The following is a 24,357-nucleotide window of genomic DNA, read 5'->3' on the forward strand; positions in this document are numbered from 1 at the left end:
ACGGGAGCAGAAATTATAGCCCATCTCTCTGGAAAAAGGTAGCAGATAGTTTTAATTGGAGGAAAGGTCAATCAGAATGCTCTAATTTGAGTGACCCAAGCAAGTTCCGGGTGCTCAAGACCTGTTTGGGGCTAAAGTTATGACATCACAGCAGGCGGAGCGAACTGGAAAGACTACGGTTGCGTTGGCATTCGACGCTTGTACGTGCTGGAGAGAATGCGTAGTGTACGTACGTTGTTACCGAGAGGGGGCAGGTTGGCATAGCAACAGAGAAACAGTGTACAGGAAGCGTTGAGGAGGTAGCAGATTGAGTAGGTTTGTTTCTGACATCGTGTGGGCAAAGTGGATAGTTTTGTGGAAACGTGTCTAAATTGCAATTAGTAATGCGTGTACATTAAATAGTTATTATTTACCCTTATCGTGTGTTGTTTGTTTCCATAATTGTCCGATTTTGAAGGGAATGGCCGCATGAAAACTGTATATTAATAACGAAACTTAATTTAATTATTTAAAAAACTATCCCTTTATGTTCTTTAAACTGCTGTCTTTCTCTCTTGAAACGATATAGGGACCGACAGGTCTTTTTAGGTCTGAAAATCTGTCCAAAGCAAAGAACAGACAGAAAAAAGAATAAAATAATATTTGAAATAGCAATAGCAGCTTGGGACACATTTAGAGCTGTTGGAAATAACTGCCTTTTTATTAAATGCCCATACATGTATTTATCTGTATGCCTGCAGGAATGGAAATTCATTATGAAGGTGACAGCCCGACTACAGGAAAAACTCTCTTTAATGAACCGTGGTTGGACTCATGTGCCAGTGAAACCTTACTACCTGGATATCCATGGCATAAAGTAGGATATATACATGTTTAATAATTTGAAAGTGGGACACATATATGACCTGTTAATAATAGATTTCTACAGTAAAACACATTATTTCTTTACTTATCTAGAATTTGCAGTTCTTGGTGAACAGGGCTCTCTCCAAATCTAATGATCTGTTTGTGAATCCCCACTGCTGTACCTAAGCTGATCAGAGAACCCTGCACTACACTTATGAGCCCCAAGAAGGGTGAAACTGGTCTGTAGTTGGGAATCTGATGAGCTATTATTCTGGCTTCTGCTTTAAAAACCCAGTGGGTGAGCATAAGCCTATAGGATAAACCCATGTAAGTGGGATTTTCGTAGAGTTCTTTTGAAATTCATTCCCAGAATTCCTTTTGTTTATTTGTATCTGGATGAGGCAGTCTCCTCAACCCTAATGATTTGTTAAAGTTTGATTAAAATTCACAGCTCATTATTTAGCTTGTGCTAAGCAGTGTGATAATGTCATCATGCTGTGGAATTCTTTAATCATAACTACTGTATATAATTTATGGTTAATTGGAACTCCTTTTAATACCTTGTACGCAGAGCCCTCAATACTTAAATGATTTGTTTGCTTGTTGGATATTATGTACCCTTATGTACAGCTCTACTGTTGTGGATACCTTTATCCTTGATAAAGGTAATACAGTAGTGAAATAAATATTGGATTTTATATGTAATTAACTACATTTCTGTTTTTAAAAGCAGAAGCTTATTCTTTTGCATTAGTTTTTGCATATTTGCAGCTGGGCTGTTAACAGACTCATTGGTGTGCACATCTAAGATTAATGCTTGTTTAAAAAGGTGGTTTCTGGGGGGCATGTCCATGATGGCCATCTAAATAATGTTAGCTCTGCGCACCGCTCAGTTCTCCTGCCAGTCTTTGAGCCCCCGACTCTGTATGCCCACAACATCGGAAATGGGGAAATACAAAGGGCTCGCTCAGAAGGTTCAGCCCATCTGAAGAGGTTTGCCCACACGCAGCAAGCCCCAGAGGATGATGCAGTATTGCAGCTGCCAATACTCTCAGTCTCACAGCCAGACCCTGCTCCTCCTGATCCTACCATGGGTAAGTTACTAGTGGCCTTAACTGAGAGTTGCACTGCAACCGCCACTCAGCTGGAGGAGATTACCTTGATCTTTCTTTAGTGCGTCATGACCTGCAGAATATTAGACAGCACACCATGTCATTAAAAAAGTCTAATCCCATTTAGACAATGCTGTCCCCAGGATGTAAATGCCATTAAACAGCAACTCCAGCAAACCATCACTAAATCATAGGATTCAGATAATAGACTTTGCCGAAATAATGTACGTATAATAGGCCTTCCTGAAAGAGCAGAGGGGAAGCAACCAGAATTTTTTATTGAAAGATGGCTAAAAGACACTCTGTGCCAGGATATTTTCTCCAGTTTATTTGTGGTGGAAAGGGCACACTGGACCCCCACCAGATCTCCACCAGGGCCCCACCACACCTTTTTCTGCTTAAAGGAGAAAGAAAGGTAAAAACTAATTAAGCTTTATCAGAAAGGTCTATGTAAATACAGCCATAAGCACTCACAGAAACACTGCACTGACTTCTCTGAAAAAAGATTTCTCTATGTCTTGAATTCCTCTGCCACAGACTCGCAGCTCTCTCCGCTCTCCTGCTCCCCCCTCCCTCAAGAATGCTAAGAACTCACTCCCCCCTTAGGAATGTGGATCTGAGCCAATCAGCAGGAAGCTGACTCATAGTCTAACTAACTGAGCATGTTCACTTGGTCTGGGTGTCTGTGCAGGAGTGAGGCATTATGGGAACTTTCTTTACACAGCTCCTGTTTGGCTTCTGATCTTCTGAACAGGTGAAATATGGGGAGACGTAAGGACACTATTGAGACAACTGAAGGTATGCCTGCAGCTTGAGGTTATCTCTTTACTAGCCTTTCCTTCTCCTTAAAACCACTCAACTATAGGGATTGAGACTCTGCACTCAATGCCACTAGGCTCAAAGGCCCTATCCTGTTTAATGGTGCTACTATATCTCTCTATCTAGACTTTTCACCGGCAGTCCAAAAACAGAGCGCAACATATACTGCGGCTAAAAAATAGCTCAGGGAGGCACCCATTCCCTATAAAATGCTTTACCCCACCAAGTTGCGTGTTCAGGATGGAGACAAAGTCATGCTTTTTACCACTCCATCTGAAGCAGATGACTGGCTGACGAGGAGGAAGGTCCTCCCCCCCTCCAGTCCAAGACACTAGAATGGACCAGTAATCAGCAGTAAACTGGCTACAGCATCAAGACAGCTTAACTCTAGAACCGCAGTCAGCCCTTTCTTTATCAAGAAGGATCCAACGGAATATTACCCTCCACATATGAACTACTAACACTCGCTGAATGGCAAGATATAAGTAGTTTATGGCCCTCTATCAACAGGATAAGGACATTAGCTGGGATTGCAACCCTTTAAGAAACCCTCTGGACTCCTTGGGGCTTGATGCAACCTAGGAAAAAACAACCTGTGTTGACTATACTCTCCTGGAACGTAAGAATTCTCAATTTTAAATACAAGCAAAGCTTAATATTTAACTACCTTAACAGAGACCTTGTGAATTTTTTTTGTGTTCCAGTAGACCTATTCCACCTACTACTGTGGGATCTCAATTCTATTAAAGAAAAGTCAACCTGTTAAATTTACTAAGATTGTGTCTGGCCAATTTGGTCATTACTTAATCCTAAAAGCCAATATAGAATATAAACCTCTGACATTAACTTTTACATCCCACCACCATTCTCTTTAGACATACTTTATCAGATAATGAGTAAATTAGTCAATTTTCCTCCAGTCCTGCCCTGCATAATTGGCGATTTTAACTCATGTATGGACCCATCTCTTGATAGACTGAATTTCTCCAATCAAGGTCCTACAAAATTGATGCAGTGGGCCACCTCCATGCTCCTTCAGGAGGCATGGAGATGAAAGTACCCGACACAGCAAGTCTATTCCTGCCACTGCCAAGCCCACAAGTCACTTTCTAGAATTGATTTGGCCCTGGTCACCTCAGACATTTTGATACTTATACTGGGTCCCTTTCCCCATCCTACTCTGAGGCCCTAATTGTGGTTATCCCAAAGCAAGGGAAAGATCCGATGGAGTTCTCCTATTATCGGCAAATCTCTTTACTTAATGCCGATGACAAAATATTAGTGAAAATTCTGGCTGATAGACTTAAGAGAGTCAGGCCCAGATTTGTGGCAAGGTCACAAAGACTCGTGCCTAGGGTGGCACAGATATAGGGATGGCATGCTGCCCAGCCACACCTAATTTTTGCTAATGGATCACTGAGGACAGGACACGCAACACTTTATGTCCCCCAGTGCTTCATATGTGAGCTAAATTGATTTGCTTACTTAACACATACTAAACACGCATTCTATAAAAGGCCTCGCTTTCCAAACAGTTGTTCACAAAGTCTCGCTTTTTGCAGATGACCTACTAATATTCTATCTGCTCTACTACAAACAGTGAATCAATTTGGTCACTTCTCAGGATATTTATTCTCTTAAGAATAAATTGGGTTTCCCAACCCCCATCCCTTCCCTTAGACATACCTCTTAAATGAGTTTCCTCCTTATATTCAAATATCTGGGTATTATAATACATGAAAACCTAGAGCAGTATGTAACCCTTAACCTAACCCCTATTATATCCTCTCTGTCAACTGACCTTGCTAATTGTGCTAAATTACCATTGACCAACCATCTTTCATTATGCCCCAGTATACCTTACTGCAAAGATTCTCAAAAGCATTAATAGAATACGCATTACTTTTTTATGGAATAACAAACAGCCTCGTATTTCATGGGAAAAATTAGCTGCTTCCTACGAAACCAGAGGACTGCCACTCCCAAACCTGCAATTATTACATGGCATTTCAGCTATATTATCTACACTGCTGCTTTCTCCCAGATCCATACAATCCAAACATAACACTTCAGGCTTCAAGCACTTCGTGCTTTTCATACCCAATTCACCTTCTTCAAGCCAAATTAAAGCTCACTAACTATAGAATACATTCTACACACACCTGAAGCCCCAAAATTGGTTTCTCAAATTTACCTTATAATCCTCTCCAAAAAACCCAAACCACTTGAAAAGGCTAAAGCCTGCTTGCTTGTTGTTTCAATGGTGTAGTTCAGTGTTGTGTTGCCCCCACCTGTCTGACTGCTGTAACTGCTTCCCTTTGGGTAAGCTTTAAAGTGATACTGACAAGAAAAAACAACTTTTCAAATTATGAATCTACATAAAAAGTTCCCTATAGGTCATGTTTTGTATGTAATTGTTGCTTGAAGTTCCTAAACCTGACTGTTTTGCCAACCTGACTGTCCCTTCTCAGCCTGTCAATTATAGCTTCTAATGCTAACGGACTACTGCTGCACAAATATGGCCGCCCCTCATAGAAGAACATGGGGGATCAGATAAGGAATGGAAAAGCATCAGGAAATACTTTTATGGCAAAATTATAAAGCTCATGCAAAGACAATGTTATGATAGATGTAAAAAAGTTTTCATTTCTGGTGTCAGTATCTCTTTAAATGGTATCAGTACTGAGATTAACTGGTCCCATGCATTGTTCATACCTCAGATTCAGGCTGTAAACCTCTGTATTGTTTACACCTGTAATCCCTTGTATTGTTCACAACTCAGTCTGTAAGCACCCACATTGTTCACCTGTTCACACCTCAGACTCATACTCTGCCTGCTTTGTGCTGCCTGTGTGTGCCATACTCTGCCTGCCCTATGCTGCCTGTGTGTGCCTGTTTTTGCTGCTCTACAACCATTAATGTGGGTATTGACTTAAGATCAAGCTTAAGAGATCAACTTTAGCTTCCATTTTTTTAAATAAGAATGTTCAAACCCGCTTTCATTCCTTTGATTCCAGCCTTTTTTAAAGGTTGAAGGTTGGAAGTTAACTTCATTCCACATGTGTTTTGATGGTTTGGTTACAGTGATCTTGGTTATTTATAAAGGTCCACCAGCAGCCAAACTTGCCTACCCAAACTCTTGAATTCAATAGACATTTTTGAGGATTTGGATACAGTTTCCTTGGTTCTTTATGAAGAACCACCTGCCACCCAATTTTCTTATACAAGCATAGAGCTTTAACAGTGTAATGGTTAGGGTGGCAGCTTTATACAAATACATTTTCAAGTTTAATTCAAGCTTCTTCCAGCATCTGTATTTTTTGACGGTTTGCTTACAGTGACTTTAGTTCATCATAAAGAACCATCAGTGAATTAATTTGCTAATCCAAGCATACAGCATATAGCTTTAGTCTTTATCTGTCTTTTTGGCATGCCTTGGTTCTTCATGAAGTTCCATCTGCTATTAAAGCGGACCTGTCACCTTAAGAAATAATTTCAAATTGTTTTCTATTGTGTTTGGCAAGCAAAATAAACTTTACTTACACTATATAAATTATTTTAATCTTATTTTCTTCAGCCTTGGAATTCACAATTGCAGCAAGCAGGCAGGGGCCATTTTGTGGACACTGTTATCAAAGCAGGCATTGCATCCTGCCAAAATCTTGTTTCTGTGCCTGTATGGAGGGACCTGATGCACATGTCCATGCACTGGTTACAAAATTACATGGTGAGGAGGGAGGGGGAATGTGAGCAGTGCAGCAACATCTAAGAAGTTCTGAATTGAAAGTGAAAGTAACTGTCTGCCCCACCTCTATGCCTAAGGCATAGAGGCGGGGCAGGCAATATATGATTGACAGCTGGGATATTTAATTGCCTTTATAATGGGTATGGATGTGGTAATAAAAAAAATATTTTGGGTTTCATGTTTAATTTGAAAAGGGCTTTTATTATACAGCTTTTTATGTCTGGGTGACAGGTCCACTTTAAGGGTGCATTGATGGTGTAGTGGTTAAGAGAGCTGCTTTATAAAATGAAGGTTGAACATTCAATTCCAGCTTCTTCTGTCTTTTAGGGATGGTTTGCTAACAGTGGCCTTGGTTCTTCAAGAAGGACCACCTGCAACCAAATTTACTACATATCTTAGAGTAGGATTCCAATGGTGTATTGGTAAGGGAAGCTGCTTTATAAGAAGATGGTTGAGGATTCAAATCTAGCTTCTTTCCCCATGTGGGTGGTTTGGTTACAATTGCCTTGATTCTTGACGGACCATTTACTTTCCCAAGAATGGGCTTCAATGGTGCTGTGTTTTTTTGAAAGGCCATAAAAAAAATAAAAAAAATCATATATTTTCATAAAAAGTGCAGGGTTAAATTCCCCTTCCCTTCTGAAGTGGAGTTTGTCAGAACCTCGAAGAACAAAAAGTGTTTCCTAAATTAAAATGAGTTGTGTAATTAGATCCTAAGTTCTACTGGTGGTATTAAGCCCCTACAATAAGAAAGTGGTAAGTTAAGTTAACCACAAGGGTCCCTTGACTAGTAAGGGTATAAGGTAACTCCAGGATAAACAAGAGAAATGGGGAGAAAGGTGGTTGGTGCACGGAGTGTAGGAGGGGCTAGGAAAGATGGTTGGAGGAGGCCATTGGTGGGTTGTATTTAAAAAAAACCCTCTACAGGGCTTGTAGAGATTTCTAATTAGGGTATGGCCGAGGGGCCCAGAAAGGTGCTAAGAGGGTGTCTTGGTTTGAACCCATGATGTCCTGGGGTTGGATGTTAAGGAGATGGGGAGGCAAGGGTGTAAAGGAGGACAGAAAGAGTGGGTTGGCCTTGGAGGAGGTACCACGAAGATCGGAGGATTCTGACACCGTGAGTGTAGGAGAAGCACGCAGTGAGCTGGGCAAAAGGAATTTGAAGAGGGGGACAATTGGATTTGGGTTGTTTAAGATGGTGTTCTATTTGTCAGAAATAATCAGACACTGGTGAGCTTATAGGTTGGCATTAATTGCATTTTCCAAAAAATAACACCCTCATTCTCACTGTTTTGAACTTATTTAGTTTCTTACCTCACCCCCTGGCATTTTTGGACACTTGCCCACTTTTGCATCTTTCAGAGGGCACCTCATCTCTTTCTTTTCACACAATTCTTTTCATCCAGTGTTCTTGTTGACAGGTTTATACATCAATGTGTTTCTTCTCTTTGGTTCTGTTTAAAACACATGTAAACTATGGGAAGGACTTAATATAGGAAGTATCAAATTTATGGGTGGCAACTTACTACCTGAAAGGTGGGACCTTTCTACACCAATAACTCCTACTTTTATATATTTATGCCTTCTCTGTAACAGAAAATATATGTTAGGGTGGCAAATGGAGTTTTACTATACTTTTTATGCTGCATGATCAATACTCTTTTTACTTAAAATTTCTACCAACAAATATTTAAAAATGTATATTAAAGTACATGATTTCAAACTACTATACAGTGTATAAGAAATGTGCCATGTTAAAAATGCTTATATTTATGGGCATCCTGTGTAATAATTATGACATTCTAGGAGGGATGACTGTGTCCTTATTTTTCCTTTAGGTGTCAGATAAAATTGGAAAAATGCTGGCAACACAAGTGAAGCCTTTTCTACAAGATCCTGACAAAAGGCAAATAATATATAAGCAGCTTGGAAGAGATTTTGTTCTTAAATATTTCAGTGAATATTCCTATGTTTCGAGTCTACTGGTAAGGATTTAAAGAAATAGTATAATAAGAAATATGATTTTTTTTTTAACAGATAATTAGATAATTAAAATACATCTTCAGTGGTGCAGTACAAATATTTATGAATGCCTAGGTTACACAAGGTAATAGTACTTCTGAAACTCTTTTTTTGAGAACAGTGTGAAAAAAATGATACAGTTTTATTTGTCCAGCAAAAGGAAGCAGGATATGGCAAGCTCTTCTTCCTAAAGTTTTTTTTGGTTGTCATGTATAGGTCTCGAAAAAGCCATGTTGGATAAAAGTCATATTGAAACTGCATTCTACATAAATCATTGTCTGGTTTATTTTTTTTTACTTACTTATTTGTGACCTGCCAGTAAAACCCCTGATATATCAACTACATTAATTTTATAATAAAAATATTATATGCATTCTGAAAACATTCATTCTCCCACAAATGGCCATCCAAATGGTCATAACTGTGAGTGACAAGCAGAACTCTGCATTAGTAGCAGTAGTCCAAGTCCCACCTTTCTCTCTGTTTTCCATCCTATAAAACTACAGCTACTGGAGCTGCAAGTTTGCTCCAAACTGTAATGTTTTACTGTGTCCTAGTATCTGATGTTAAAACTGCCAGCAACAACTCACTTCAACCTTAGATTAAAGGGGAAATGTCACCCTAAGAAATAATTCCAAATTATTTTCGATTGTGTTTGTCAAGCAAAATAAACTTACACTATATAAATAATGTAAATCTTGTTTACTTCAGTCTTGGAATTACACAATCATAGCAAGCTGGCAGATGTCATTTTGTGGCCATTGTAATTAAAACTTTGTATCACCCCAAATTCTAATTTATGTACCAGAATGGGAGACTTGATGCACATGTCCATGCACTGGCTACACAGATGGGGAAGAGGAAGGGGGAAGTGAGTGCTGAATAGAAAGTGAAGGTAATTGTCTGCCCTGCCTCTATGCATTGGGGCTGGGAAGGCAAAATATGATTTACAGGTTGGATTTTTAAATGCTTTTATAATGGGTATGGATGTGTTAACAAAATAAGGAATTTGGGTTTCCTGTTTAATTTTATTATACAGTTGTTTTTTTGTCTGGGTGACAGGCACCCTTTAAGCCAAATGGTGATTTAATAGCAATAGCTAGAGGGCCACTCATAATGTTCTATTGGAACTAGGTGACCTTTCAGCTGTCAGAAAACTGAGCAGCTTCTAATAGAAACGTTTCATATATGTTATGGAGGGCCGTCTGCTCACATGTAAGAACATGCTTTCTACTCATTATTCAATAACATAAGACCTGCCTGCACTCTTACGCAGAGACAGCTGGAGGGCCACTGTCTGATATGTACTACTGTATAATTACATGTTCCTACACTCCCCAGCTGTTACAGAACAGGAATGCCTGCATCATTGCCTGGAGATAGTTCATTAGTAACAGATGTAGGGATACTTTCCGATATGCAGTATTGGATACTGACAAAAAAAGTGTGTTTCTACACATGAGAGGTGCCCCCCAGCATTTACAGAAGAAGAACTGCTTGCACAGTTACCTGGGTGTAATTCATCAGTCATTGATGGAGGGCCACCTACTGATATGCACTATTGGATACTGATTAAAAAAAAAAAATAGCATGTTTCTCCATGTCAGTGATGGCTCCCAGCTGGGAGCATAGAGAGATAGGGCAGGAGTTAGACGGGAATGGCGGGGGAGGGGGGGGGGGGCGGTGACATAAGTGGGCGAGCACGTAAATGGGTGTAGCAGTGATTTCACAGGGTGGAGTTGTGATGTCAAACAGGAGGAGAAAGGTTGGTAAGGACTTAATATGGAATTAGGTGAGTTTTGGAGCAAAGAGTGGTGAATTTGAGGCAGGTGGTGGGTCAGATTGACAAGCTGTTACAAATATATTGCCGTTAATTTGTAACACTGGTCCCAGGTCTAATTCGGGCTGCTGGAGTTCTGCTTACCACTCACTGACATCACCAGGTTATGCTTATGAAAAAGTCCCATCAGCTCTCCTGACTGCCAGACATTCAGCAGGTGCTTGTTACCACACACTCCTCTGCCCGTGCAATGGAACTTCACATGAACACAAGGGGGAGGGGGGGTCAAGGTGGCCTGCCAGGTTGCCTAAGGTGTCTGGCCAGCTTGGCCCACCTCTGGGTTCAGGAGATTATTATTATCTTATGGAGAAACTGGATCAAAACTGTATGCTAAAAACTGCACTAACTTCATTTTTTAACATGTAAAATCATGTAAGTAAAAAATAAAGGTATATGCCTCCTTTAGCATAATTCATTCCATAGGTAACATTTACATTACTAGTTCTGTTACATAAATTTTATACATTAGAGAGACATAGTACAGTTCGCTAGAAAGAATGCATGCTTAAATCTTCAAAATGTTGTTTGTGGTATTATAATATCCTTTTGCACACAAATTTGGATTAGTTTTCATTCCTGACTTTTTATTTGTATTGCTTTATATCTTTTTGACAGTGTATATGGCTATATTAAGGTTGCATATATGCTTTTGTGTTCAAAATTGTATTGGGCATATTTTGTATATATCATTTTCTAGATATCCATGATTGTTATATATCTGTTGTTATACATTTCTGCTTTGTTTATCACACCTAGGGCCTTCCAGATATTAGTAATGCAGCAAGTGCAAAAATGGGGAAACATAAAGCGGAATGGCTTTGGGATCAGTGTACAAAGGCAGCAGAACAGACAGGGTGCCTAATAACAGGTAAGCTTTTCCCTAGAAAAACTTTGCACTCTTAACTCTATTTTTTAAAATTCAGCAATTTATTAAGTTATAAAATACTTTATTAATTATAAACAGCAAAGCAGAGGTAAAATCTGTATATGATGTGCATCTAGTTGCATGAATGTATCTCATACATTCATTGTCTTGGCAGGCACAAGGCTTTAACTGCCAAGACAATGATTTACATTATCTGGCAGATGCTCTTTTTGGTACCAACAGGTCTAATACAGATCTTATAATTCTTCCAACATCAAACGGAACAATAAATCAGATATATAAAATATAGCGTATAGTAAACAAATGAATAATAACTAATAAAACATCATTTTAACATATGTTTGTTTATTAGATGACAACTCTGCAGAACTTTCAGAAGAAATGACCCAGTTTGTAAATCATACTTACAGTCTTGTTGAAAAAGCGATCAACATGTTTCTTGCTAAACAAGAAGAAAAAGAAAAGGTGGAGAAACTAACATTTTATAATGTTTTCAAATGTATTAATAAATATGGAGAGATAAATATAAATAATGGTTTTAATTTTAAAAATTACTGGTGATTTTTGCAGGAAAATAGTTTAGAAACGAAAGAAGCAACATGGAACTGGAAAGGAGTTTATAGCAAGCGTCGCAAATCTGTTGAAAGTAAAGACCTCCATTTTACGCTAAATAGACAAGCCACCTTTCAGATTAAGGAAAATAATGGTAACGCTCATTTATATGTCTTTTAAAAATGCATAATGCATTCATAATACATGCTAAAGTTATTTCTTTGCTGTAAAGACTACATTCTAGTTGTAGTGAAATCACATGGCTTTATTTACTAACAAAGGTGCTAAAGTGGACCTGAAGTAGGGCAGAAATGTTGTACATTATGTTTTATGCTTCTGTACCAACCCAAGGCAACCACAGCCCTTTAGCAGGGGATATCTGTGCATCTACAGAGGCCCCAGTAGCTCCCCATCTTCTTTTCTGCTGATTCACTGCACATGCTTTGTGCTGCTGTCAGTTACTGAGCTCAGGGACCGACGCATTATATACTGAATATATAGTATAAAAATGTCACAATATAAGGCTGACTAGCAAATGACTACATGGCAGAAACCAGTGCAATTAGCATTAGAATTTACTAATCAGCCCTGTAGCATCAGCTTATATGATAGGCAACCTCATTTTCTGCTTGATAATTTGTGACAACCCCTAAGCTCAGCTTCTCAACAGCTGATGTTGAGAAGTGTTGCAGACACTTTCCAAGATGGGGACTTCCTCAGACAAGTTTGAAGTTCTGGATCATTGCTGTTATTGTGATGCTGAAACTTTAGGATTGTGCAGTAACTACAATATGATATTTTTAGCCATATTTATTTTTAGGGTTTACTTTCCCTTTTAAGTAAATGTAAGCAGAGCTCTAATTTGTGGCTGTGGGTAACTGCACTGGTGCTTAATTGCACCTGCTTCAGCTGTTGCTACCCTCATGCAAGCCAGCATGCAAAAATAAAGCATGTGTACCTTAGTTTGTTGGATCTTCTACAACCCATCCTTTAGGGCAAAATAGATTTTTTAAAGGCTTTATTTATTCTTTTACAACTTACAACTAACATTATTTTACAACTAACAGAAAGAAATCATTGGCGATGTCCAAGTATAAACAATGCATCATCTCTCCTTAAAGGGGACCTGTCACCTAGACATAAAAAGCTGTAAAATAAAAGTCCTTTTCATATTAAACATGAAACCCAAAGTAATTTTTTAATTAACACAACCTTACTCATTATAAGGGCATTTAAAAATTCCACCTGTCAATCATATGTCCGCCCCCCCTCTATGCCTTAGGCATGGACACAAGATTTTGGGGTGATACAAAGCTTGCCTTAATAACAGTATCCACAAAAATGAAGTTTATTTTGCTTGATAAACACAATAGAAAATAATTTGGAATGATTTCTAAAAGTGACAGGTCCTTAGTAGCAGAAACAACTAGTAAGTGAACAAACACATTAAAGGATAGAAAAGAAAGGAGGTGAAAAGCAAGACAGAGGAGAGGAGGCGGCCCATGTGGTAAACATTATTAAAGCACATATTTGATACAAATCAGAAGCTTGTCATGCCATGTTAGTCAGTGTCTTAAGTTAGAGATGTGGCTAGTTCATTAGTCCATGGGCCCCAGACTTTCTCAAACGTATCCAGGCACTCTCTGCTTAGATACGTTATCTTACATAGGGACATAAAGGACTCCTTTATTAGTGACTTCTTAGGTGCTTTAGGCTGCTTCAATGATAATATAAAAGCCTCAATAAATCAAAATACCGACAAGGAACAATATTCTCAACTAAGCCCAGGGGACACACTTCTGGGAATTGGACATTTGGCATGTTTTATTTCTGTACTACAAAATGAACTACCTTCTCTCAAAATCCAGTTATCACTGGGCAGGCCCAGAACCTAACTAGCCTCAAATTTGAAACATAAACTGTCTGGTTTAAGGCCCATGGAGTTGAGACATGTTTATGTTAGGTATGTTCTATGTATCATATGGTATTGTTAAAACATCATTACTACCAAGTATAAAGGATATGTAGGAGTGGGTAAGGTCTTTCCAGTCATCAGCATCTATCTGAGGTATGTCTCCAACCCACTTGGTATAGCAGAGCAAAGGGGTTGCCCCCTGTTTATTGAGTATAAAGTAAATACAATACTGTAGCCCTTTTTTTTAATTTTGAAGTAATGGTGCCACCCAGATGTTGCTGTAAATCTCATAGGGATCACTACGAAAATGTAAATCTGTTTTAAAGGGTTTCTGGGATCATGTTGCCTCCAAACAGCAAATGACCAATGTGGCTGGTTACCCTCCCCTTAATGTTTGCATTAGGAGCATTGTAAGAGTAAGGGCTATTTTTTAAATACACGAGATATCACCACATTAATGGCACAATACACTTTGCAAAATCCATATATTTATAAAGCAAATATGTAATCATTTTATTCATATAGGCAGCTGAATGTAAAGTACTAAATCAGAAATGCCATCCCCTGGCCCAATGTTGAATTGATAAAAGGAATGGTGTTCTTAACATGTATTCTCTTTAACGTGTGAGATTTTAAATGAACAGTAGGGGGCAAGATACACCAGCAAGTCAGAGTTGTTTTCTGGCTGATATGATAATATACTGCGTACACGTTGAAGCATTTTAGTCAATAGGCCATCAGTGAGATCACAGCTCCAAGACTGAAAACGGGGGGTAATGTGTAATGTAAGGTACAAAAAGTATATGTTTATTTATTAATGCTATTAACTCCCAAAAAACTACAATGCAGATGATACTTAGGTCACTTCTGTGATAGATTAATTGTACCATTATTTACCTCTTAATACATTTTTGTATTACTTTTGTTTCAAACAACATTCATTTATATGTGCAAGTTGGGGACAATAATTTTTATTAAGCATTAGGTGTTGAAAATATAAGGGATGACAAGGGCCGAAACTAGGGATAGGTAGAAGAGGCATTTGTTTAGGGTGCAACCGCAGAGGTGGGGAAGGTGCAAGGCATGTTTGTTTTCTATCTGCCTACCCCTAGTCTGGGCCTGTCTCTGATCCCTGTCTCTGCGTGCTCACTTGTAAAAGAGGGGTGTTGGTTGGGCATGTTGGCCAGCCGGGTTGCCAAGAGCACTGTCTGGCTTGGCCTGGCACTGCGGATGACATGGAGATTAATATATTTTAACCATAAATCCATTCAGTAATGTATAGCAGATGGATATACTAAGAAAAGAGTTAATTAAAAACAAGCAATGCAGTTAAGACTACAAAAGAGAGAGGGTAACCCTATACAGTGAACCCATTTCTGGTTGTGCAACATTTCCAGACCTTATAAAATTGGGTACCCTTTATTTCTTTATGCTGCAGGTTGGCTATCCAGTTGAGGTGTATAACTTTCCAAGACCTTAACATTCCAAATGACCACAAAGTATTGAATTCATAATCAGCTTTACCTCTTAAATGGGTAGATAGTCTGGAATGGAGGTAACTAACCTTATGGTATCCCCCTCAAGAATTTTTTCATGGGCTGACCTGTGCTTTTGACACTCATTTTTGAGCTGCCTTCTTAGTTTTTAATTTTTGCTCCAAAAAGAGAGATTTCACAATAGAGAAAATAAGACACTGCAAACAAACAATGGCAAAATGCACTTAGCATTTTATTTGTGCCCAGTGGTGTGACAGAAAAGTGTTCAAGTGTTCCCACAGATTAAAAGGAAGCGAAAATAGTCTTTATCCTTGTTCACAGGGAGCATCTCTGTGCCCTTAATGGGGAACTGTTGCGAAAATTAAGTAAAGTAATATAAACGTTGTCTTGTGGAAATATGACACTTTCTGAATATAATCAATTAAAAATTCTGTACCATTTCTGATATAATCAAGTTACTATTCACTGTTCTTCTCTTAACATCTGTCTCTCTTCATTCTTTCTTTATGCAGAAGTTGGGATCAGATTTTGATTGACAGGTAGGTCTAAGGTAGGGCTCCCTTTTCTAGTAGATGTGATAGAACTTACTCAAATAACTGATTCCAGCACAAACAAAATGACTGACTGAGCCGGTTGGAGTGCACTCTAATACATATTCTCAGCAAAGGGTGCAAATCCCCAAAGGTTGCATTAGACCTGTCAATCAATCCATGACTCCACCTACTGTACTGTATGTATACAGTAATTATTTTTATACACTTTCATTTTTTGGTGTTACTGTTCCTTTAAGGTGGCCACACACGTGGCGATTGTAGATCTTTCGTGCGACCATCGGTCGCACGAAAGATCGTACACTCTGCCACTAACCAGTCAGGACTGAAACGGCAGATAAGGAGGTAGAAACAATACCTCCTTCTGCCGATTCAGCCCTGACAGCAGATTTTGCTCAGGCGCCTTCTATGGCGCCCGATCAAAATCTTTTAACCAGCCCGATCGGTGAGTCGACTGATATCAGCAGCATCCTGCGATATCGGTCGACTCACCGACTTGCCATACACGCACCAAATATCGTACGAAACGAGGTTTCGTACGATATTATAGGTTCGTGTATGGCCAGCTTTAGTGACAAGGTTTTCTCCCAAGTTCTGGGTGCAGAAGGCATTGTGGCTAATGCAAGATAGCTTATTTCAGTCTGCTAAAAACTGTTAACTGAAAATTCATTAGGGCAATGATCCCAAATACGAAGCCAAAATAATAATTTGTCAGAAACAAAAAAAGGCAAATATCTTACAATGGCCTGGTCAAATTCATGATTTCAGAAACTGTAGCATATTTGAAAACTGAGAGGTTCATGTGTCATCCTTAATAACTTTGAGCAAATCTGTTTGGAAGAACAGGACACAATTACTTATAGTTGTTATTGTTGCAACAGAATAATTTAGAGTGTTGGTATTATAACAAATTCTGAAACTTTGTTCGCTGTGATATTTTTATTTTATTCAGTAAAATAAATAAAATGGTCAAGGATACAAAGACTTTGGCACAGCTTTATGTATAAAAATGTCAAATTAAAGCTGAAGTTTTACTGTAAAAATGTACTTTTTGTCTCTTGTGTACTGCAGTTAGCTAAGTGATTTTGCAATCTGTCCTGTTGAGATGACAATAGGTAGCAATAGGAAATAAACATGCATTTTCAAAAATACTGGAAAGCCATCCCCCATAGTATTTTTAAGCAAATAGTTTACATTTTTAAACATAATTTCCTTTTTCTCTGCAATAATAAAACAGTGCCTTGTACTTCATGGTAACTGAGCTACATGAATCCATATTGGTGGCAAAACAATCCTACTGGGGTTTATTTAATCTTTAAATGATCTTACTTTATGATCTAACTTATCTGGAGTAGGGATTTCAGGTATTAGATCTTATATCTGTACAAGTTTGTTTGAAATGTCCTCTTTAAATTCCTTAAGATAAAACACATATTATTAAATGTATGGATTAAAAACAAGTATCATGATTTGAGGCGTTTTTAGGAACAGCTTGAAGAAATGTATACTAATACGAATATTTAACTTTTTTTAGCCAGTAATGGATTAGAGGTTTTATCACCTCCTTTAAACTCTTCTGTAAGTGATGCACTGGGAGGTGCAGTCTGTACTATAATAGGAAGAGACTCAGACAGCATGGCAATGGTGTGCAGCCGTCTAAGTGGAAGGCTGTTGCCAAAAACACTACGACGGTTCATCTGGTTGAACAAGCTACTAAAATCTCAAAACATTAACAAAAACAGAGGACTCAAGTAAGATCATTTTTAATATTTATTTTTGTTTTTAGTAGTCTTAATTTCTGTAATGTCTATGTTTAATATATACTGTACAATATGTGCTAATAAATAATAGATTGGCTTGTACCAACCATTAAAGGAGAAGGAAAGGTGAAAACTAAGTAAGCTTTATCAGAAAGGTCTGTGTAAATACAGCCATAAGTACTCACAGAAACGCTGCACTGAGTCCTCTATTAGAAGAAACACAGAATTTCTTTTATGTATACATGTACTTTGGTGTCTGACTTCCTCTCTCAGAAAAATCCTTCATGTATTTGTGAAGACTGATGACATGATGTTTACTATCATGTGTCAGCATGTCCATAGGTGTTTCTTGGTTCCTTGCATTGTGGGTAATTAGGTATGTTTAATTTTGTGACAGGGACTTCTGTTTGTAAGGGGTTTTGTCCTATTTCACACAAGACAAACTACTTGTATTGGTGTGGGCAAGCATAATTACCCCTATTGCACATAAATCCAAAGGTGCCAGACTTAAATGTTATTGTAAAGTACTTTTTCCTGCGTTACTGAGCCTGTATTCATGTTTAGCTACCTTTACCCGACTTTGAGAATGTGCCTGCTGGCCGCCTGTTTCAACCACTTGTCTCTTTCTGACTATGGATGTAACTGCTTTTCCAATTAACCTTGTGACCTTCCTACTTCATACTTATGATCTGGTACCTGCCTCTGGGACCCTGCGAGTACTTTTTTCTCCACACACAGGGTCTCCCACCAGTATAGGCTTTAGGACAGAGAAAATTTTATTAATAACAGGTATGTGAAGAAGTGTACATGAATAGACACTTCTGATCTGACCCTGGGGAAGTTGGGTTTTATACCCATTTACTGATGTTACTGGTATGAAAAAAAATCGCTGAAAGCTGAATTGTGAGAAAGTCGCTGAGAAAAAACACCTATTGACTGTGATGTATTTTGCAAATGTTTGCCATTTTGCCAATTTTCCAACAGCTTCATGAATTTTATGGCAAAATGGGACAGGTTCACTTGTCACTATTCACCAGCCTGATATGTGCTGTAGATCACAGTCCACCTTGGCCTTTATAAATCTATACAGCAAAAAGAGTGGTACATACTTGCGTATTTATTATGGCCTCTGTAGCTATTCTTTTTTTTCTCTGCTAGACTGAAATAGTGCAAGCTAACCTTCCATCTATCCCAGAGGAATACTGTTTCCAGGAATACAACAGTAACATCTGCTGATTGTGATTAGCTAATTCTGAGGATCCTCCCACAGTCTATAGATATCTTTACCAATAATGACTTATTTTTCAGCACATACTTATTTGCTTTGTTTTGGAAAACAAAATCAGTTTATGATTGGGATATTTCATAAAAGAAATGATTACAAATGAGCGCATGTTTATTACCAAGTAATAAATAACACATTATTTTTACAGATATATTGAGAAGGAGGAACGGGAGAAATATGGTAAAATACTGGAACATAGACTTTCTGAGTTAAAACTCAGAACTGCTACACGTTCTCCAATTTCAGGTCTTATAGAAAATGCAGTGGTGGAGGTGAGTGGGAATGTGTTAATGGGAATCTATTTTAATCTTACCCACAGCTTGTCTGCTTTTGTAGAATCAATCTTTACAGTTTGCTGTGGACAGAAGCTTACTAAGACTGACTGTGGCTGTTATTTCCAGCCTACATTGTTCTCACACTGTCATGTGACAGAGTATAATAGGACCAAAATTCGGTGCGCTGGTTTTCTCTGAGGGGGCATATATACATATATATACACACAGCTTTTTTTCCTTTAGATGTTTTGAGCATTAATGGTCCATAGAATGCTCTTACTATTGTAGAAAAAGCTTGAAAGAGCCAGCTTTATTTTTATTGGGTATTATCATATGACTGAAGACACTTGTATTTACAGCTATATTGTTTGCTTTTTGAAACCGCCATCCAATAGGGAATTGGTTTACATAATTTTTTCCAGTGCCTCTCTTTGCTCATAAAAAGGCATCTTCCCAAATTTTCATCTAAACTCGTCCTATGGGCCCTCCCTGCCACAGCTTTGAACTGTTATTAGCCACATAGCTTGGCAGTCACCACAATTTAGTATGTTTGAGATAGCTTAGCAACTTTGAATGTACTGTGATAATAGTATTGATAAGTGTATTCCATATTAACTGTGATTATGTACCTATTTCTTGCACTACAACACTAAACGAGTCATGTGTTTATAAAGTCTCCAGGTACTAACATGTGCTATATTGCACCAGTCCATTTCCATTTGCAACCAACCACCATTTGACTGCTGTTAGAAAGTGAAAGCAAAGAACTGAGGAATTCTATGGGCAATTGCACTAGTGTAATTTAGCCCCTGTGGTAGCACCTGTTTCCCTTGCTAAATGGAAAAAATGCAGGTTTCAGAACCCAGCCCTTTTAAACCCAATTACCGTATATACTCGAGTATAAGCCGATCCGAGTATAAGCCGAGGTACCTAATTTTACCTAAGAAAACTGGAAAAACCTATTGACTCGAGTATAAGCCTAGGGTGTCACCAGTAGGGCTGGTGCGAGTGAGCCAGCACACAAAGTGTGCTCAAACTTTGGTTTAGTTGATTATCCCAAAAAAAGGTTGCATTGTGGGATAAAAATGGCAACTTACCAATTTTGCACATAACGCTTTTATATCTTTTTCCCCAATTGGTTGCCCTTCAGCTACTGCCAAGCGAATTAAAGTTCCCTCAGTCCCGCTCTCTGCCTAGGCCAGCTTCCCAGAAATATGCGCATAAGATATATAAATAGAGAAACTAATAAGATGCAATGATTGTGGGAACTAAGGGGGCAATGTACCAATCTGCAGATCAATACTACTCATTTGCAACACAGACCAGGACCAGAAAGGAAAGGAAAGGAGGGGAATGAGACGGACTTGTGTCAGTGCACCTGCGCTCTCCCTATGCCAGCTTCCCAGAACCGCCATCCTGCTACCTGTGCGCTCAGACTTTCAAGATAAAATTAATTCAGTGGTTGCACACTAGGCTGTAGTGATGGATAAAAAATTCAGTGTCAGTTAGCTGGACAGGGTAGGGAGGGTCAAAATCAAGTATTCTACTCCCCTTTGATGAAATAATAACATTGACCCCTCCCCTATGGTGGCTGATACGAGTCATCAAAGGGAAGTCAGGCTGGGGGTGTTGGGCATGAAGTGGAACTTTGAGCTGGGTTGGGTGCAGGTTGGATGCAATGGATTAGGGTAATGGTTAAATATTTCTGACCTGTTCATAATTAATATCTCCAGTGCGCTCTTCTACGGTGTGTGCTCATCTCCGGTGCGCTCTTCTGCTCTGCTTGGCGCCGCAGTCGCGCCAGTGACGTCACGCGCCCGTTCAGTTACTCGTGGCCTGATCTTAGACCTTGTAAGATCAGGCCACGAGTAACTGAACGGGCGCGTGACGTCACTGGCGCGACTGCGGCGCCAAGCAGAGCAGAAGAGCGCACCGGAGATGAGCACACCGTAGAAGAGCGCACTGGAGATATTAATTATGAACAGGTAGCAGGATGGCAGTTCTGGGAACTGACATAGGGAGAGCGCGGGCGCACGGACACAAGTCCGTCTGGGGGATCGGCACAAATTATCATACTCGAGTATAAGCCGAGGGTTACTTTTTGAGCACATTTTTAGTGCTCAAAAACTCGGCTTATATTCGAGTATATACGGTAACATTATCAAAGTAAAGTTTCCCCTTTCCTTCATATTTCACAGAGTATTGGGAGAAAAGGCCAGTCAAACACTCCTCTCAGCTTCTACTCTGTCCTTGCCACTAAAAATGGCAGCTCATGTTACACATTGGAATGCCACTTTTTTTGCTTTTTCTGTATAAAACTAATCTAAAAATATTGCTTGGGTTTGCACTATTAATCTGCCAATTAATTTACAATACCTGACAGATTCTTTTTTTGGATCTAAAAAAATTAAATTTATATTGGTAGATACTGGTACTTCCTTCTTAAAGCTTAATAGAACCAATAGACCTTACAAATCCAAAGTGCAATAGCAATACTTATTGTAAGCTTAAGTGCTGGTATGTAGGTATGTAGGTATGTCTTTATTTATATAGCATTACTTATGCACACATCACTGTATGTGTGTTATTTCAAAGATACCTAGTTAGTATTGACTAGGCAAGCTACCTAAATAAATTCATCCATTAAATGCCTATAAAAGGTAGATTAGTGTACAATTTAATGGCACCCCTTATCCGGAAACCCGTTATCCAGAAAGTTCCAAATTACAGGAAGGTCATCTCCCATAGACTTAATTTTAATCAAATAATTCAGATTTTTAAGAATAATTTGCTTTTTCTTTATAGTAATAAAACAGAACCTTGTACTTGATCCCAACTAAGATAGAATTAATCCTTATTAGAGGCAAAACAATCCTATTGGGTTTATTTAATGTTTAAATGATTTTTTAGTATCCTTAAAGGAGACATATCCTATAAAAATTAAGAATGTACCAGTGAATTATGCTCCTCTAGATATAGAATGATTGTGCTTAAAAAAGTTAGACTGATTTATTGAGAAATTCCACCGGCCCATCTGTTCCACTTCCTGCTGGCTGAATTCTCTGGATGTGCAGGGGAGCCGGCGGCTCTCAGTACATGCACTGTAGGATAGGAAGCAATCAGCAGTTAGCCTAACCTGATAGGGAACTGAAGCCTGTCTTTGCTTGTGTGATTGCAAGGCTGTGATTGGCTCCCCCCCTCCTACTGTGCTTCTGGCTGGGACCATTAGGACAGCCGCCCTTCATTTCAAAGAATGTACCAGTGAATTATACTCCTCTAGATATAGAATGATTGTGCTTAAAAAAGTTAGACTGATTTATTGAGAAATTCCACCTGCCCATCTGTTCCACTTCCTGCTGGCTGAATTCTCTGGATGTGCAGGGGAGCCGGCGGCTCTCAGTACATGCACTGTAGGATAGGAAGCAATCAGCAGTTAGCCTAACCTGATAGGGAACTGAAGCCTGTCTTTGCTTGTGTGATTGCAAGGCTGTGATTGGCTACCTCCCTCCTACTGTGCTTCTGGCTGGGACCATTAGGACAGCCGCCCTTCATTTCAAACACGAGCAGAGAACTGATAGGATTTATAGGAAGCTTCAATAAAGGAGCCATTTTTACAGATAGGATTCATTTTTAGCACAAAGTGAAAATTAGAGTTTTTCCCATTTATCCAATATGTCTCCTTTAAGGTATAGAGATCCAAATTACAGAAAACCCCCAGGTCGCGAGCATTCTGGATTACAGGTCCCATATCTGTACTTGAGAGCTTTTAATTTACTTTTCATTTATACTTTTTTTTCCGCATTTTGTAAAGAGAGCAAGGGGGACAGCCATGACCTTGCTATAGCTACTTAGGCTGTGGTAAATAAATAGGCTATGAGGGCACTGTAACGATTAGTGCAACAGTTCCTCATCTATATTTCTTTTCAGATTCACTGAGGTTACTAAATTAATGACTCTAACCCAACATTGCCCTAAAAATGTAGGACCATGCTTATGTGCTTAATTTATTTACTACTATATAATTGTAACCCTATCCACACCGCTTCTAGCACTTTTGACAGTGTTACACTCCACATGTGGCGCTTACCTGATGGCACGGGACAAATCTGAATCAGTCCGCTGTGGTATTGGTAGGGACTGGGTACCTGGTACTTATTAGCGCAGTGCCTCCACCTAGTGGGATCCGGGAGTGCACCTATGGGTGGCCCCACTAGGAACAATAATAATACACACACAGTACTTGATAAACTAAATACATTTTTATCTGAAATAAAGGGGAAACTAATACACATAACACTCCTAACAAAGTGGCAATAAGGGCCTTACTAACTACCTCTGCCAGCGCAAGCTATCTCACTAACTGTGTAAAGTTCTTTAGCTCAGTCCAAAGGGAACAGTCTATATACTGTAAATCTTTGAGCGCTCCTTTATTACTGTCACTTTAATTTTACTCACTCCAGAAATCTCTGTGAATGCTTTACACAGAACCTTCAGGCGAGTCCAGCACCTACAGACCTGTAGTGCGACTACTAGCCCTTTTAGATTCTCAAATAGGATCCCCCTGCAGGTGATTGTTCCTTCAGTCAGGACTCCTCACATGATCTCTGTCTCTCCAGGTACAGGATCTGCCTTCCCTGCCCAAGCCCATTCCAAAAGACAGTTTCTTCTTGTGCTGTTCAGCTTTCTGAGCCCACGGGCAGCTTCCTTAGCTCTGGAGCTTTCTTTCTCCTCCTCCTGACTTCCTCTGCCAGGCTTTCCAGCTTCCTTTTCCTTTTGGTGGCTCCCAGGCTTACAAGCACGGGAGGAGGGGGTTATTCTTCCCCTTTACAGAGTGCTGGTAAGGCCCCATCTAGAATATGCTGTTCAGTTCTGGTCTCCAGTGCTCAAACGGGACATTATTGAATTAGAGAGGGTCCAGAGAAGGGCAACTAAGCTGGTAAAGGGTATGGAAAGTCTCAGTTATGAAGAAAGACTGGCCAAGTTGGGTCTGTTTACACTGGAGAAGAGGTGACATGATAACTATGTATAAATATATAAGGGGATCATATAATAACCTTTCTAATGTTTTATTTACCAGTAGGTCCTTCCAACGGACACGAGGGCACCCACTTCGTTTAGAAGAAGGGAGGTTCCATTTAAATCAGGGGTCTCAAACTCGCGGCCCGCGGGCCATTTGCGGCCCTCGGTACAATATTTTGTGGCCCGCACCAACGCCTTCTCAAAAGCAATGAATGGATCACGATTTTTATTGCG

The 24,357-nt window shown here is 39.2% G+C and overlaps 1 protein-coding gene across 3 annotated transcripts in view; it reads left to right on the forward strand.

The window, feature by feature from the left end:
* Positions 1 to 223: 223 nt before the first annotated feature.
* Positions 224 to 24,357, forward strand: part of LOC100490302 — a 121,829-nt gene continuing 97,695 nt past the window's right edge. The window contains exons 1-8 of one of the 3 annotated variants that reach the window (XR_001169899.3): positions 224 to 315; positions 741 to 856; positions 8,361 to 8,507; positions 11,141 to 11,252; positions 11,623 to 11,735; positions 11,841 to 11,976; positions 17,319 to 17,535; positions 18,978 to 19,101. Coding sequence is in view for 2 of the 3 variants with exons in the window: in XM_012957438.3 (XP_012812892.1) it covers positions 743 to 856; positions 8,361 to 8,507; positions 11,141 to 11,252; positions 11,623 to 11,735; positions 11,841 to 11,976; positions 17,319 to 17,535; positions 18,978 to 19,101 (963 nt within the window). In the remaining variant the exon portion in view is untranslated. The remainder of the gene's footprint in view (positions 316 to 740; positions 857 to 8,360; positions 8,508 to 11,140; positions 11,253 to 11,622; positions 11,736 to 11,840; positions 11,977 to 17,318; positions 17,536 to 18,977; positions 19,102 to 24,357) is intronic. The other 2 variants (XM_012957438.3, XM_018091593.2) reach the window with 2 other exon arrangements.

The sequence above is a fragment of the Xenopus tropicalis genome, chromosome 2 (assembly GCF_000004195.4).
Source record: "Xenopus tropicalis strain Nigerian chromosome 2, UCB_Xtro_10.0, whole genome shotgun sequence".
NCBI lineage: Eukaryota > Metazoa > Chordata > Amphibia > Anura > Pipidae > Xenopus > Xenopus tropicalis.